Genomic DNA, 16,927 nt, shown 5'->3' with positions numbered 1-16,927 from the left:
TTTCTCACCAGCCCCTTCTATGGATAGGGTTGGATAGTTTTTCTAACAGCGTTTTATATAATGTACCCTACATATTTTTTAATAGCACTGTTCTTCATCCAAAAATTTAAAAAACAAAAAACAAAACAAAACAAAATAAACCAAGAACAAAACACTTCCCTCAATAATGCAATTTGATCTAAAAAAAGGAATTACTCATCAAACCTGCAATGGACATTTGTCTGCAGACACTTCCTGACCATTGATTCATCTGGCTGTGTATTTTTTAAAAATGCACATTTAAGATCGCAATCCTCTGCAGTGCTGGTCAGCCCTGGCGCTGGCTGTGGGCCGTCTAAGGTTTCTCCGAGAGTGCAGTTACGACACCACGTGAATTGATTTTCTCTGCAGTGACCGCTCCAGTCTGACTGGCACCGCAGCTGCCTCCCAACACATCTCATTAGGGTGCTAGGCAAATGACAGCAGCTGGTGTCAGATTATAGAGGTGTTTTCAACAACGAAAACACAGCCCCTCCATCTTCAAGGCAACACTAAATCATTTAGATGGTATCGTTTTTCAGTTAAGAGCATTATTTTTGGACAAAGAAGACTTTTGAGTTGGAAGGGCCCCCAGCTTTCTGCAGCGTGGAGGGCACCAAGCATTTTTGAAATCACTTTTCTCCCACCTGCATTGTTCTGTAAGTACTTGTTGCCGGGTAACAGTTTAGCAGCCATTTTCAAGGGCTGGGGGATTTTTTTTTTAATATATATATAGATATCTTTTAAAATTTTTTAAATGTTCTATACACTAGTGGGGGGGGTTGTAGGTGATTCTTTCCCCTTGGAATGCAGTTAGCAAACTCTTTTACCAGATGCATAATCTTGAAACTATGTAAAATAATATTGCAATATGCAGGTTGGTCTGCTCAGTGGCTCTCCTCCTGGCCCTTGCCGCCCTCCTCCGTGAGCTCTGCCGAGCTCCCTGCCTTGACAGCTGTGGGCTCCTCAAAATTCCCAGAAGCCTCCGAGTCAACTCTGGAGCGCTTGAACCTGCGGTCGGGATACTGGCTGTTGTCAAAAGGCATGCGATGGACGCAGAGGACGTGGGTCTTCAGGTTCCCCTTCTGAGAGGCACTGTAGGGACAGTAGCGGCACTGGAAAGGCCTGTGACCTGCGGGCAGAAAAAGTGGCTGATCAGTGCTGCTGTTCACACCTCCCCAACCTCACCTCTCAAAAGACCATGATTGTCTATGTTATCAATATTATTATTATTACTTTGCAAAAATCAAATAGTAAAGGACAGAAAAGCAGCCAATGCATTAGGCACCTCCACGGGGATTTAAGAGATCTTTCTATCCTAGCCAGAGTTTTTCATCCAGACTTTCAAGAGGATAGAAGAGAAAGTGCCCAACCCCGGAAGTTTTTCTATCAATGGAGATAATATATAGTTTTTAGGCTTTGCAGGCCAAGAGGCAAAATTGAACATATTATGTAGGTGCTTATGGAACAAGAAGGAAAACAAATTTCCCGCAACATTTTATTGATGAAATTCATAACTTTGTTTATGGACACTGAAATGTGAATTTCACATAATTTTCATGTGTGATGAAATATTATTCTTCTCACGGGTTTTTCTCCAATTATTTTTACAAATGTAAAAACAATTCTAAACTCACAAGCTGTACAAAAACAGACAACATGTGGATTTGGCCCACAGACTATAGCTTGCTGATCTTGGCTCTACACAAAAACCATAAATCTCTCCATCTGGGAGTCTGACTCAGGTCTCAGTGCAAGCCAGTTCACTTTCTTATCCTCCCGGTAACTGTTCGTTGATGAGAAAACCAAGCAAGGCATAGGATGTATGTTTGCAGGTGGGGTGGGAGAGAGTGTTACTTAAGCCTAAGCTCATAGAATTGGAAGCTGGAGCGATGTGTGGACTCCAAGCGTTTCAGGGGAGAAGGTATAAAGGCAGGAGGAACCAGGACTAGCAGATAATCAAGGCCAGCATGACTTTTAAGGAAGTTAGATTTCGAGTAATGCGACCTTTGAAATGGAACTCCCCCAGAAAGGCTGTAATTTGGAACAGAAGATGGATTCTCGTGGCAATCCACCTAATATTCCAAGCTTGATCTATCTGCCCTGATGTGCAGCAGACATTCTGCCATCTTGAGGAACTGGAAAAGCATCTGGTTTGGGATGTTCTAATGGTGCAATTGCATTCCTCTGCTTCTGGGAAGCTGTTGATGTGCCATTCCTGGAAGCTCGTGAGTGCTGCCCACCCAGCACCCTGAGAGGTCAAGGCCCGCAGCTGGGTTTCATTTGCTCAGAAAAATAAACAAGTAAATAAATGGACCGGACCATTTACCCCAGAAAACAACTAAACAGCAAACTCAGCACTTTTTCTAGAGCAGTAATAGCAGTCCTAGGCATCTACTTAGCAAAACAGTTTTGCTCCTGAAAAACAAGAGACCAACCAAACGTTGGAAGATGAAGATCACTTTCCCACCAACTTGCTCCCAATGCTAGACTCTTCCTATTTCTTAATGGGCTTCTGGAGTTCCCCGTCTCCTTCTTCCCTCATAGCCAGCTGGTCTCCAGGACCAATCCATTCTACCTGTTGAGTCTTCCTCTTTCCAATTCCCCCTCAGAGCCTGGTCCAATGCATTTCAACCCTTGCCTAGACTATGAACATGGCAGTTTGCAGAAGGGCCTTCATGTGTCCACTGTTCCCACTTCCAGGCCGTCCTACTCAGGAAAGCAGAGTGAATGCCTGAAGCAGAAGCTCAGCCTGTGATGTGATTTCTTTGCCCCAAAGCTTTGATGGCCACCTACTGCCTAAGGAATAATCAAATCTTTCCTGGCTCAATCCCAATGCCTCCCCAGTCTCCTCTAAAGCATCCCCCTCTTTACCCACACAAAACCGAACATTAGATGGACTCTGCAAGTAGCCTTCATTCTGCAGGGTCTCCATGCCCTTGCTTGTGCTACCCTCTCCCTGAAATGCCACTTCATCACTGCAGACCTAAACTCCTTTGTCAAGGCTCTGCCCAGCAGATGCCTCTTTGTGGGCTATTGTATGGACTGGTTCCCCTGAGAGGCTGTAAGTTCCTGAGGCAGGAGCCATAATCATCTCAACATCATGGGTGCCAAGACTAGTACCTGGCCCAAAGTGAGCAGGCATGAACTATTTATTATTTTACTGCTTCACCCTGCCCTTTTTTCTTTTTCCCTTTTTTTTGAAGGAATTATAAATATTTGGTAGGGTTTCTGCTTCTTTGTTTCTACTGTTGTACCTAACACAAGGCTGAATTTGATCAGCTTTTTCACTATCAAAAGCCAATTTGCGAGTCCATGGACTTTGGAGTTAAGAACAAAATGAAGCACATGAATGGTGCACCTGCCAGTGGCCCTGCCTGATGGCCTGACAAAGCAAGCAGAGCACAGAAAATCAGCAGCCGGGGACCTGCACTGTGATTGCCAGGTAAGAAAAGGATTCACCAGCACAGTTCTCCTCCTGCCTTCCTGCCACTCTGCTCCACCCTGATGGCTTGGCCACCTCTCCCATGGACGACAGGGAAGGCCCTGGGTTGGGTGGGGAAGGACAACTGAGACTCATATTTCTAATGTGGATTAAGGATTATATGAATAATGTAAATGGTCCTTGTTCTTCATCACCTTGGAGTTCAGGCATAGATTGCAGTGACAATGGTATAAGAAAAGCCATGCCCACTCCTCCCTACCATGATGGTGAATCTAAGTGAGGGCTCAGCCTGGCATCAGTGAGTTTCAAGCAGATTCATTTGGCCAAGGAACTTAGAGATAACATCAAGCTCCATGACTCAACCACCTAACTCATGACATTATCATCCCTGTGGACAATAAGCCATGTCCAGTGCTCAGTGAAAGAGTTTGAGGCATTCTGAAAGGGACACTGTTGAGCAGGAGAAAGGCAGGCCCAATTTGTAGTTGGAGGCCTAAGAGCCACCTGAAGATCATCTCGAAGAACCCAGGGAAATAGCTAAGACACCAGGAAACCTGAGAAACATTTTTAAAGTTTTGTCCAAAGCATCTCAGAAACAGACTGTATTTTCTGTGTTCCCACCAAGGGCAGCTCTGTGGCAGCTCACCGACAAGGGGTGGACACTATCCTAGTGACTATGGCTCAGATAAAGCTGGAGCTAAGTCATCAATTTATTTATTATATGGCAATCATTTTTGATGGAGAATATCACCATGGTATGACAAGTCTTTGGAGTTAAGAACTTCAAAAAGATAAGTAAATAAACATTAAATAAAACCAAAACCCTTGGTACCATGATCCAAAAAGACTTGTAGAAATATGAAACAAAATGACCAAACCATGATATTATTCATTAATCTACACAGTTCACCAGTATCACCTTGGTTCTTCCATTCTTCAACTGGTTTTGTTCATCAGCCAAGCTATTTGTTGCATTCTCTATAGTCGTTACTGAATAATAAGTTTATGTATGGAGTCTATGCTACAACCTTTGGAAGCTACCCTCTCTACGAATAGTATTGCCACAGGAGCCATGCAACATGCATCTTAGAAAACTAAATGGAGAACCTCAGATTTCATCTTATTTGCCACAGAAGACTTTTTGAATTGGCCAACTTGGTATAAAAGCACTTAGTACATCTTTCCCACCAATCGATTTTAAAATGTTAATCATGATTTTATCCTGTGGTTATATTCTGAAGCTCTATTTCTTGTTCAAGATATATAGTAATTCTGGCAGATCTAGATACTTTATTGGTCAAAACATTATCACTCAACTGGTTTCATTTTAAGTTAGGTGAGATGGAAATTCATGTAAATGCATCTAAAGCTATGCATGTGTACATTTGTTGAAGGAAGTCTATACAGTACTGGAATAATAATAAATTCTGATCTTGCAATATACCTTGTAAATAGAAGCTTCGTAGATTATAGCAGTAATATCTAAAGGCCCTGAAGGCCTAGATTCCATAGTTCTTCACAAACATTTTTGCATGTTTACCCTCATATTTGAACTTTATGACAGTCTTGCCAAGGAGTGATAGTCCCACTGTACAGATGAGAAAATTAAGCTACAGCAAACTAGGAAGGTTTGACTTTAGAACAAATGACTAATGGATATAAAGTACTCAGATTCCCTAATTCTCTACAGTCCTTACAAGGACTATGATTATGATGTGTTTTTATAGGATCACATACACAAACACACACACACACGATATGTTATATGTAGTTACAATGCATTTTGTTATATACATAATATTATTTATACACGCACACAGAGTAATTTGTTGAATGGTTCCCAAGACACTGATGTGGAAGAAAGTTTTATGAAGAAATGAAGGGTCCACCCTAAAGGAAGATGCCTGGGATAAGCCGTGATGAGTCCAGAAACAGGCATTATGTTCTCCTGAGAATCAAATTTAAGTGAAAGGCTGATCCTTTGGTGATGGGAGCATTTATTCCCAAACAGAAAGCTGTCGTGATGCAAAGCACTTTTGGATCCTTGACACTGACTTGATACTTGACACACTTCTGAGTCTAGCTAAATCTGGATGAAAAGTTTCAAAAATTTCTCTATACCATTTGTCCACCTGATACTGGCACAAACACAAGGGTGTCGAGGTCTGTTGACTTTGGGTCAGAGAAGATCAGCAAGCCCCTCAGAACAAACCCCAACACAGAAAGCTCCACTGAATATTTTGCTGTGGGTTTCAAAGATGGGGGACAGAAATGACTCTCCTGAGGACAGAGGAAGCAAGAGGGGCCCACGGAAATCCGCTGGGAGCTTTCTGACCCTCCTGATGAGGTGGCTGTGGAGTTCAGAGGAAATCAGATCTCTATTGGAGGTAGGTCATCCCGTCTCCAGAGGAGAAGCCACTGCAGCCCTCAAGGTGACAGGGCAGCCTCTTGATGGCCTGAAAATTTCTATTCATCTCATTTTAATGAGAAGGAAGACCAGCCATGCTGCACGTGTCATCTTAGAAGACTGGAGATGGAGTTTGTGATTCATCCGGGTCTATAGGAAGAAAGGAAGATGCTAATGTTTATCAATTTCTTAGAAGCAGAAGAAGCTTTAAGACCGAGTTGGGTCCAACAACCTTTTGTGGTGTTTGAATTTAAGAGAATAGGACACCCACTCCCATCCATTCCCCACTGGAGGAGAGCATCAGTGCTATGGTCCCTCCCAAGACTAACTACACCTAGAAGCACCACATCTAGAGATGGTCTCTGGCCAAATAAGAAGATACCCAGCTCTTTTCGTCTGGCATCTTTGCTTTGCTTTCTGGTGTCCTCTTCCTTGGCAGGGCACCATGTTAGGTCCAACGAGGAGCTTGGGTTCAAACCATTGCTTCCTCCTTCATGGGGTACCAACCCCATGAAGTCGCTTAGCACCCTCACCTGCAGCCTCCTCTCCATCTGACCTTGAGCAAGGACCTCGATCTCTCAAGACTTCTGTTTCCACACCTTGCAGATGAGGAAATAATACTAATACCTCCACCACAGGAATGTTGTGAGGATCACATGAGGTAGCGTGATGCGTTTGTACGTGATAAAGAGCTATACAGATGTCAGCTGTTTGTCATCGTTGTGGTTGCTGCTTTCACTGATGTCGTCTTGTTTACCTAAGCTCAGTCAGGGAGGCTCTGCTTTGTTCTTTGTCAGAAGTACTCATTCAAAGAGTGCTTCATGTGCCACTGTTTGGTGCGAGCCTGCCTCGGGCGGTTTGGTTAAAGCTTAAGAGATTGTCTTTCCTTGGAGCATTGACCTCTGAATGAAGGCTCTGGGAAGCCAGCAGACCTTCATAGTCCAAAGGAACAAGTTGTTAACAGTTGCTCTTTTACCGGGATGAAGTTCTACAAACATGGGCTGGGATTGCCGTGGGTCAGGCCTCTTGCTGGAAGAAACTGCCCATTTTAGAGGACAAGGCTAGGTCTGGTGAAGGGGTTTGTCTACAACAGCACTTTGAGGCAATGCAGCTTGTGTTATGCAGAGGTGATCCAGAGTTCCAAGAGCCCAGCCAGAAGGAATATGAGCCCCTGAACATCCCTCCATCGTCCTCTCCCTCAAAGCCCCTGCAGTTTGCTGACCCTCTGACACATAGGACTTTTCTCTGTTCTCTAAATGCTTCATGCTCTTTCCTGCATTGGGACCTTTGCTCAGTCCTTCCTCATTCCCTCAGTCTGGAGTTCTCATCTAATGACCACAGTGTCTTCCTTCAGCCCTCAGTGCAGCAGCCTCTGCCTCAGGAAGGCCTTCCTGATTCCCCCAGACCTGCCGTGATGTCTGGGAGATGCATCATAGCAAATCCTTCTCTTCCTCTGTACGGCTTCCAATAACAGTAGCTTAAACAATCACGGCTGGCTTCCCCACTAGGCAGACTGTCGGCAACTTCTCAGGGGCAAGGAGTGGGCTTTTAGTTTTATTTTATGATTATTATTATTATTTCGATGATTGCTGTTACTCACTACCTAGAGCTCACTTGGCACATGACATGTATCCATCATGTATTTTTTCAAGTAAAGGAATGAATGAATGAGAGAGGCAGTCAGGAGAAGGAGGGAAAGGGCAAGCCCAGAGACAGGAAGCATGGGGTTGGTGCAGTGTCCTAGGAGCAGGTCAGTGTGGTGGAGGAGAAACTCAGCCAGACCCATGGGATCTCCTGGACTTCATTCTGTGGGAGAAGTGGGAAAGCCTTTCCAGCACTACAACAATGCAGCTGCCCAGAATACCCCCATCCCTGTCTGTCTGTAGCCAGAGCCCCAAGCCCAGACAGTTTGGCCAGATGGGTGCCCCCCCAACCACCCACCCCACCACACTCCCCTCTCTCCACCTCTCACTTTGAGGCCATCAACATTTCCCATCACTGCCATGCGAAAAGTAAGTACATCATACGTTAATTTGTATTGTCACTGCACCGTAGAGCCGTGGTAAAGAGCACATTCATTTTTAATCCACTATGAATAATATATAAATATGTATACAGTGTGGAGGGTCAAGAGGAGGAAGGAGAAAGCAAGTCGTACATTGTTTATAGCAAAAAAGGGGAAATGAGATATTTTTCTTACTTGCTACGATGGAAATATCTGCTCTTTCCCTGTACCTAAGGGGGAGAGGAAAATGCCTGCCCTTGGGGGGACCATCCATTAATTACAGGCCCACACTTGTAGGCAGCTGTTTTTGTGAAAGAGACGGGGCTGCATCTATGGGGCTTCTGGACTTTCCAAAAGAATGGCTTCAGCCCAGGTGTGGGGCAGCAGATGACAGAGTGGGGAGAGGGTAGGCGGGCGGCCTCTGCTGTTTAGTCCTGGGGTGGTGAGAATGGCTGTGGGTGAAAACGCTCTGACCACCACTCATCAAAGCACATTAACAGGAGTTGCCTCCACTGGTCTTCACAACTGTCAGCAGGGAGACATGGCAGAGAGACGACTTCCCATTTTACAGATATGAAAGCCTGGGCCGGGATATTAAATGATTGTCCAAAGTCAGATGTATACAGTTGACTGGCTTCTGATCAGGAATTCAACCTTAGCTTGTCTCTAAACAGATATTCATCGCTCCACCCCCTCCTGCCACTGCCTGCATCTCGCTTGCCAGAAGATTCTCTAGAAAGGGGTATCTTTGAGCAGGAGCAAAAATGCTCCAGGAGGTAGTCCGTGAACACCCCGAAGGGGTGTGTACATGTGTGTGTGATATTGCTTCTAACCATGGTGGCTCCCAGAATCCTATTAAAGTCTGGCATTGAACACATGAGGTATTCTCTTTGAAGCATGGGATTGTGGAGTATTTCTAAGCTACCTCAGAAGGTGTCCTGCATCCACTTTTTCTGATGCTGTCTTCTGAAGGGAGCAGGTGATGAAGTGGAGAGAAGAAGCTCTTAGAGGCAGCTGCCACACACAGGGAGTGGCACCAAGAGAGGGCTCCCTGACAAAACCATTTCCCCATTGCACCCCAGCCAGAGCCCACTGGACTTCCTGAAATTCAGGCCATTTGCAAATTGCTTGCTGGTAGGTAAGAAAATGGCTTCACCTATAGGGCCAGTTGGATATGTTAGAAATCTGGCTCCCCAGAGCAGGACCTCACCTGCCTGGGAGAAATCCACCAGGCATGATGGTAGCAGGAGGTTCAAGAACAGGTCAGGCCTTCAGGGTGGTGATCTGGTCTCCACCTGAGGTCCCTGAAACCCCCAGCCTTCACCTCCTGCTCCCTTTGAGTGTTCATGGCTTTGACCCTGAAGCTGCAGACTGGGAAGTTCCTGGCCCAGGACCCCTGGCTATTCTTCAGATGCAAGCGGCTCAATAAAAGGCAAGGAGGTTGGTAAAATATACATAAACACACACGGGGCCTGCAGAAAGAGCCATTTTCTAGTTGTACATATTACACTCTTTTTTTTTTATTATTTCCATGATTCCAAATAGGCAAGAATGGTTCCAATCAGGTATATAATTTATGTTTTCGGTTTTTAAAAAAATATTCATCCATCTAATCAAAAATGCTAAAACACTTTGAAATATCCTTAGTACAAATAATTTTAGGTTTTAAATTTCTTGTGATTTGGGTTTTCATTTAAAAGGCTACCCCCCAAAACGTACTCATTTTAAAAGTGAATTTTGATCCATGTGGTAATGGATTGGAGACATCTGTGTGAGCTCATGTTTAGCTTAATATATATAATATAGATATGTGTATGTTGAGGGGTTACTACACATGCATATATTTCCTTGTCTGTCAGCTGAGAGAGCCTAGAAGTGATGACATTGGTTTCTAACACCATTCTCAAAAAAAAGAAAGAAAGAAAGAAAAAGAAACGGGCTCCTTGCAGAAATGGCTGAATCTAGGGCTGGGGCAGGAAATATACAAGAGAGACCTGGAGGATTTTGTGCCAGAAAATAAGGAATTGCTCAAAAAACAGCACACATTGCTAGAAGTATGGGGCATGCCAAAGCAGCACTGAGCCAGCTGAAAGAGCCCCCGATGCCCAAAGCTGGAGCAATTTGAGCAGCAAAGTAAAATAGCATAGTATTGGATTATAACCTAACATATAAAATAAATACTGTATCCACGAGTCATACTGACGTAAATGACTGAATTAATAAATACATGGGGAAGAACAGACAAATGTCTCATGCATTCCAAATAGTTTTTGTAGATACTCCCCCCTCAAGGAGGTGGAGAATAACTCCCACTCCTTAGATGTGGGCTGTGCATAGTGACTTCCTTCCAAAGATAACTTTACAGTGGAGAAACCTGACAAACACTACCACAACCAGGTGCTCAAGGTCATGTTGATAGTACCGTGGATTTGACAGGATGAGAACGGCAATTTACCTCTGTGGTCTCCCTTCCCAAAATCCATAACCCCAGTCTAAACATGAGAAATTGCAATTGAGGGACATTCTATAAAATACTCCTCAAAACTGTCAAGGTCGTCAAAAACAAGAGAAGTCTGAGAAACTGTCACAGCCATGAGGAGTCGAAGGGAGACATGCCAACGAATATGATATGGTATCCTGGATAGAATCCTGGAACAGAAAAAGGACATTAGGTAAAAACTAAGGAAATATGAATAAAATATAGACTTTACTTAATAATAATGTATCAATATCAGTTCATTAATTGTGGCAAAGTTACTCTACTAATGTAAGATGTTAGTAATAGGGAAAATGGCTTTAAGATTTATGGGAATTCTGTGTAGTATCTACGCAATTTTGTAAATCTAAATCTATACTAAAATGATTTTTAAAAAGTTTCTCAAAAAGTGAATTTGACTGGTTTTCAGAACAGGGAGAACCCAACACCCCACATCAGGAGATGGCCACAGCTAAGAATGTGGTCCCAATGTCTGAGAGACAAGCAAGTGACACTTAACTTCTCCTGGTGACACTGAAAACTTTAGGGGGGCCTGCAGCCAAAGGAGCAGGGGAGGCAGCACAGCAGGGTTTAAGAAATAACCACAGTCCTTCTTGGTAGAAGACAGCACTTTCATTAGGTAAGCACGGTGGTGAAGACTGGGCTGTCAAGTCAGACCCTAGGACTCAAATCTTTTCTGTCTCTTATGGGTTGTGTGGGCTCTTGGGTCAGCTATTTAACCGTCTCTTCTCAGCCTCAGTTTGTTCATCTGTAAAATGGGCATCATACTAATAGCTCCGTAATGGAGTTGTTGTAAGGATTGCATGAGGTAAGACCTGTGAAATGTTTAGCACAATGTGTGGCACATAGAAAGAGTTAAATAAACTCTTGCTAGAGTTATAAGTATTAAAATGCTCCCTCAGTTGAGTGCCTATGGTGTGGTAACCTCAAATTTTAGATGATCTACGTAGGTCTTGGTTCCTCTGACAATGCTGAAGTCAGGTGTTAGGATCTCCACCTGCCAGATGAGGATACCAAGGCTGGAGGCTGTGCGTTTGTCCAGAGCCATGAAGCCAGAGGAAGGCAGAGCCAGCTGCTGCACTAGGTCCCTCTGGCCTGCAGCTGGAGTTCAACCCACTGTGTCCTGCCTCCCTGCAGATTGAGGTTTAAGCTCAGTTACTAAGAGAATGATGAAGCTGGATTCCAGGAGTGTGTCTGCAGAGAACGGCCTCTGGCTGGGTGTGGAGAATCTCCTAGAGCCCCCCAGCTCATCCCCTACTCCACCTCACACCACAGTCCAGAACCTCCTGGGAAATGCAGACCTCAGGGCGATCCTGCCCTTCCTCCAGCCTGGCCTCAGGCCTCAAGGTGGCTCCCTTCCTCAGCAACTTCATTCCCAAGCCCTGGCCCCATCATGCAGATTCTGCCTTAAATTGTGTTCATTTGTTTGCCCAGGCAGCTTGTGATCACTGGAGCCACCAGCCTGCCTGGGTGGTCAGGCAAGCCGGCTGCTGTGCTCTCAACAGCAGCAACTATTGATCCAGGATCTTAAATCATTCCCCGGATTTTATGAAAGCATTTATGTTTATCATTAAATAACCTTCAAAGGGTCGATGAACTTACTTTCCTTTTTTGAAGATTTTTAAATGTGTAATTTAATAATAGTCTAATGACACCCAGAGTTTGTCTCTGGGAGAGTGCATTTAATCCTGAAAGGAATGCTGGGAGAGACCAAAGAGAGAGGGCACCAGCCTCAATGAACTGGGAACAGAGGGGCTGGCGGCCCACCTCACCCTCCAAAAACTCTCTTCTGTCTCCCAACATTTCCGGGGATCACGGGGCAGATGTTTGGAACACTATCCTCCAAGAGGCAATTTAAATGGAACCAAGCTGACCACCTTTTAGATTAACAGACATAGAAAAGAATTAGTGAATCGGATTTGGCTATTATTGCTACAACAAAGCTATGGGGTTTGTTTTCTTTTAAAGTGTTTAATAAACTTATTAACTTTTAAATATTAAGTAAAATTATTAAGTTGGTATTCAGAGATGGCAAAAATTAGAGGGAGTCTAAAATTAGGCAATACAGCACCTACTATGCATACTTGTAATATCCATATCTTCCCTCCTTAAGAATACTGGGCTACATACAGTTATTTGAGTCCCTGTGGCAACAAGATGGGATATAAGTCTGCAAAGAATTTCGCAGAAGCAGCAATAGCCAGCCCTATCCCACTAAACACACTTCTGGGCACCATCAAATCCACTGGGCCTACAGTCCACCCCAGAATAATAGTGAGGACTGTTGGGGCAGGAGAAGGCCAGGCCGTACATACCAAGCCAGTCCCCAAATCCTGCCTGTACTTGTACCCACCCTTCCTCTCTAACCTTCCGTAGCTCCCTATTTCTCCCACTCTGTTTCTCCCTAATTTCTTGCCTCCTTACCCTGGCTTTCCAACTTGCAACCCCTTCTTCCCTAATACATATTGCCATTCCTACTAGAGATTTGCCCACCTTCAGCCCCAATCTTCTAATGAGACCCACCAAAGCCCCATCTCCTCCTTGAAGGCTTTCTCAGGACCCAGTCCACAGAGCTCCACTTATCTGAGGCACCACGCAATTAGGCACTTAATTATGTCCTGTCAGGCACTGCTCACTAATGGCTTCCTGTGATGTGGGCTTGGTGGGTCTCTCCTTTCCCTCTAGGAGGCTGGAAACTCCTGTCCTCCTGTGGGCTCTGCAAATCATAGGGGCTAGATAAGGAAGGAGGCAGAAGTTGTCCCCCTTGAGCAGCTGCTTCCAAAGGACTTGGTCCCTCCCTAGGGTGGTGGCCTCGTCTGCCTGGCCATGTTCTCACTGTCCCAAGAGCCCGGCGACAACCCAGGGTGGAGGATGGGAAAGCAGGCCCTGACCAGGCAGCCTGACCTTGAACAGGTTTGTCTCAGCTTCTGGGCTCATGAGGAGCACACATATTCTGATTTGTTCCCTTCCACCTGGCTCATCCACTCTACTTGGTCACACTGCAGGTCACATTTTCTAACAGGTGAGGCTGCAGAACCCTCTCCCGCATGCTGCCCCTCTCTAGGCTGGGCTCCATACCTGGAATGCCCTGCCCTGCCCTGTTGTTTTCCTCACCAGGAAAATCCAAGTGCTCTGAGCTCCAGGAGGCCACTGAGTAGCTTGGGTCCCAGCTGCCACACTCTTCTCCTGGTTCTCCACATTCATGGAGGGTACTCAAGAGCTGGGCCATTTCCAGGTGCGCCTTGGCTCACTGGATGGCTTTGCATTTCCCTCTGTTACCTGCAGCAAAGCTCAATCTCCCCATCACAGCTCCAGGAACCACACCCTCCCCTCCCCACTCTCCCTCAATCTTGCAGCTTTCTGTGTGGGACTGGAATGGCCCTGCCCAACCTGACTGGGAACCCCCAAAGCCCACATGTTGTGCCACATGGTGGCCAGGTGGCAGCACCCCGGATTCCATTACTACTCCAGACATAAGTGTATTCATCCTCCTCAGAGGTTACAAGCTGGAAGCCCACAAATTTTTATTTATTTATTGTCCCAAACACAATTTTTAAAAAAATGAAATGCACTGTATACAAACAGAAAGATTTCATGTAAAAACATGAATTTCTAATTTCTCTTGAAAAGTCAGAGGGCCTGGCAAGATCTCCTTGGCTGTGGCCACTGTGGAGCTGAGTCCGAATTCTGCCGCAGCTCAACCCCCGCTGTGTTGCCCAGTTCACTCGTGCCCTTTGGCTCACTGTACTTGTGGGCATTGCCAGCCAGCCACCAGCTGGCAATGGAGTTTTCAACCTCTGCTTTGTATCGTTCTTGTCTAACAACCAAAGTCTCACCTCCTTTTCGGGGGGGGGGGGGCGAGGCAGGGAGATGGGGTGAGGTTTTTGCATGCTTTCTCATTCAGCAGATGACTTGCATTCCTGTACACGCCCTGTGAAATAAACAAGTGTGTGGTCTCTGCTGGTTCACTCATTTCCTGTTTTCCATTGTGTCGCTTAAAATGAACACATCAGCCCTGAATTGTAGTTTCTCTTTTATTGTACAATATCGTCACTTGGCTTGTGCCAAGGGTGTGCTGTGTGCTGTGTCGCACTAGAAAAGACACAGGGGGAGGAGGCAAACCTATGAAACCACCAACACCAAATACTTTAAGTAAATAAGTATCTAATCTACTAAAAGCCAAGGTAACTCATGACCTGCACACATTCCATAAAAACAATACATTTCTTGGAGGGTGGGGAAGTCATACGGGTTGCAGAGCATCTCACCAAAAACAGCGTAGTGGCAGCAGTCACGTTCCATCAAAATTCAGTGCTGTTGTACTGTATTAATGTGACTTTATGTGTGAGAGAGAATCGCACATCTCTCTTTCTATAAAGGAATCAGACACCCGCAATCCATACCCACAGTATATATCCATATAAATGGGCACACTGGATATATTTAAAATAGCTACTTTTTATCATGTCCAATTCAACAAATTGGTACCGTGAACAATAGAAAATTACAAAGTAAAAAGGAAGGATGGAAGCATAAACTTTTCAACGTTCAGCTGTCGCTGAGTGCCACTAATGTTGTCACATGCCAAAAATAAATTAATAAATAAAATAAAGCATAGAAGAGAGGTGGCTTTTTTTTTTAATGAAGTCACAAAGGAAATGCTACTCCTTTCTTCTCTTTTTTTCCCCCTCTAAAAGGTTCTCTCCAAAATCAAAGGTGTCAGACTCTGCTTTCTCTTGCTGGCATAATCCAGAATATGGCTGAGGAATGACAGATGTCGGCATCCAGCTGCAATGAAGCATGTTAAAGTTTCTGTCTAATCCACTTATTCCTCTGTAGTCACGTAAACCAAAACAAATAGGCAGGGCTTTACATTAGGAAAAAAAGAAAAAAAAAAAAAAACCCACAACAGCAGGACTTTGTTGCATAATGCGGTCTACACGCCATCTTGGTATCATTTTACCTTCTACAGGGGGTGAGGCACCTTGTGGTTAGACCCAGTCCCTCAAAGTGTGACCCCTCAAAAGGGTCGACTCCTGTATCCTTTTGTCCCACACAAGATGAGGTTTCCCAAAGAAGAGGGAAATTTAGGTGGGGCAGGGGGTGTCAGAAACACAGGCAGGTCCCTGGACAAACACCCATGCACAAGGCACACAATCACACCCCACGCCGCACACACGAGCAACACACCAACACACTGGCAGGTTTTGGAGATGCTAAACTAAGATGATCAGTTTAATCACCGGCACCATAGTTTTCAACTACTTGAATAAATCCAGAGGAATTATAAACGGAGCCCATGTGTAATTAAAGTGAGGGTTGTTAGACTCTTCATTTAATAAAACACTTGAAAAGAAAAGCCCTTGTAGGTTTAGCAATGCCACCGGGAACGGGAGGGTAAGTGAGCTCGGCAGGCAAGCGAGGAGACAGCCCTGCCTCTTTTTAGCGTGTAGTGCGGCCACCTTCTGAACCCTCTCCCCTTTAAATCTTGTAAGGAGCCAGCGAGGATCAGGAGACTGGGGCTCTGTCACCGCCAGCAGTTCCAACAGCTGCGAAGCACTCTTTCAGCGCAAGTCACAAGAAAAGATGTGACGGATTTCGCCCATGGCAGGATGGCATTCCGTTTCTGGCCCTTCAGGCAAAAACAGTAAAGGCAAAGAGGAAAATTTGAGATTTCCCCCCTTAAACTTCCCACAACAACCTCAGCAAAACCACATGACTCGCCTTCTACAATCTCCCTGGTGTGTTCACTGCTACTTTGGCAGGGAATCAGAATTACTGTTATATAAATTCCATCTGATGCCAGAGCGACCATCTGTGAGTAAAACTGCTTCACCTACGTCTGCCTGCAAAGCCACTCTCCCAGAGACAAGGGAGAAGGGGAAAAAAATTTGATTAATTTGCAGAATGCTTGTGATTTGCTCATATATTATTATAACTGCTCATCAGCACATGACAAATTCCCAGCCCTCGGTGCAGGCACCCGTTTGGTTTCAGCAGTTTCTTGCGTCGGCACCTGACAGACTGCAGGGCCTCTAATGACTTTCAGATGCTTACAAACAGTAATTCTATCTTCAGAATAAAAAAGAAAAATCCGTAGGAAGAAAAGAGGAGCAAGTTCGTCTATTTCATTTCCTTCCTGTATATCAACATGATTTAACTCTTAAGGGCGGCCGCAGCTCCAAGAGGGGCCTCCCAGGCCCGGCCACGACCGCCTGCACAGACAAAGACCCGGGGGTCTCTGGAGGGAAGGTGGAGGCTCCGCGGGGTGAGCGCAGGGATGGAGCTGAGGTCGCACACACGGTGACGCCGGGCAGTGCCCAGCGCCCGCCGCCTGCCACGGTGGTTCTTTCCCTCCCTCTGCGCTTCAGAACCCCTTTCATTTGTCCACTTCTAATACCCTAATAACCTCTTGCATTCTCTGCAAACACATCTGCCTCATAACTGCAGTAGGATTTCTGGCTTTCCCCTCCCCTTTCCCCCTTTTTCCTTTGCTTTTAAAACTCTGATTATGCCTTCTGAAGCCCTGCCTCTGTGCTTGATTGCCTGTTTTAG

At 45.2% G+C, this 16,927-nt stretch overlaps 1 protein-coding gene across 1 annotated transcript in view; it reads right to left on the bottom strand.

Moving 5' to 3' along the window:
- Positions 1-905: 905 nt before the first annotated feature.
- Positions 906-16,927, bottom strand: part of ZNF536 (zinc finger protein 536) — a 227,704-nt gene continuing 211,682 nt past the window's right edge. The window contains exon 4 of the mRNA XM_063108880.1: positions 906-1,150. Coding sequence (XP_062964950.1) covers positions 906-1,150 — 245 coding nt within the window. The remainder of the gene's footprint in view (positions 1,151-16,927) is intronic.

Source organism: Cynocephalus volans, chromosome 10, assembly GCF_027409185.1.
Source record: "Cynocephalus volans isolate mCynVol1 chromosome 10, mCynVol1.pri, whole genome shotgun sequence".
In the NCBI taxonomy this organism is placed as follows: domain Eukaryota; kingdom Metazoa; phylum Chordata; class Mammalia; order Dermoptera; family Cynocephalidae; genus Cynocephalus; species Cynocephalus volans.
This window is presented reverse-complemented; position numbering and strand designations above follow the sequence as displayed.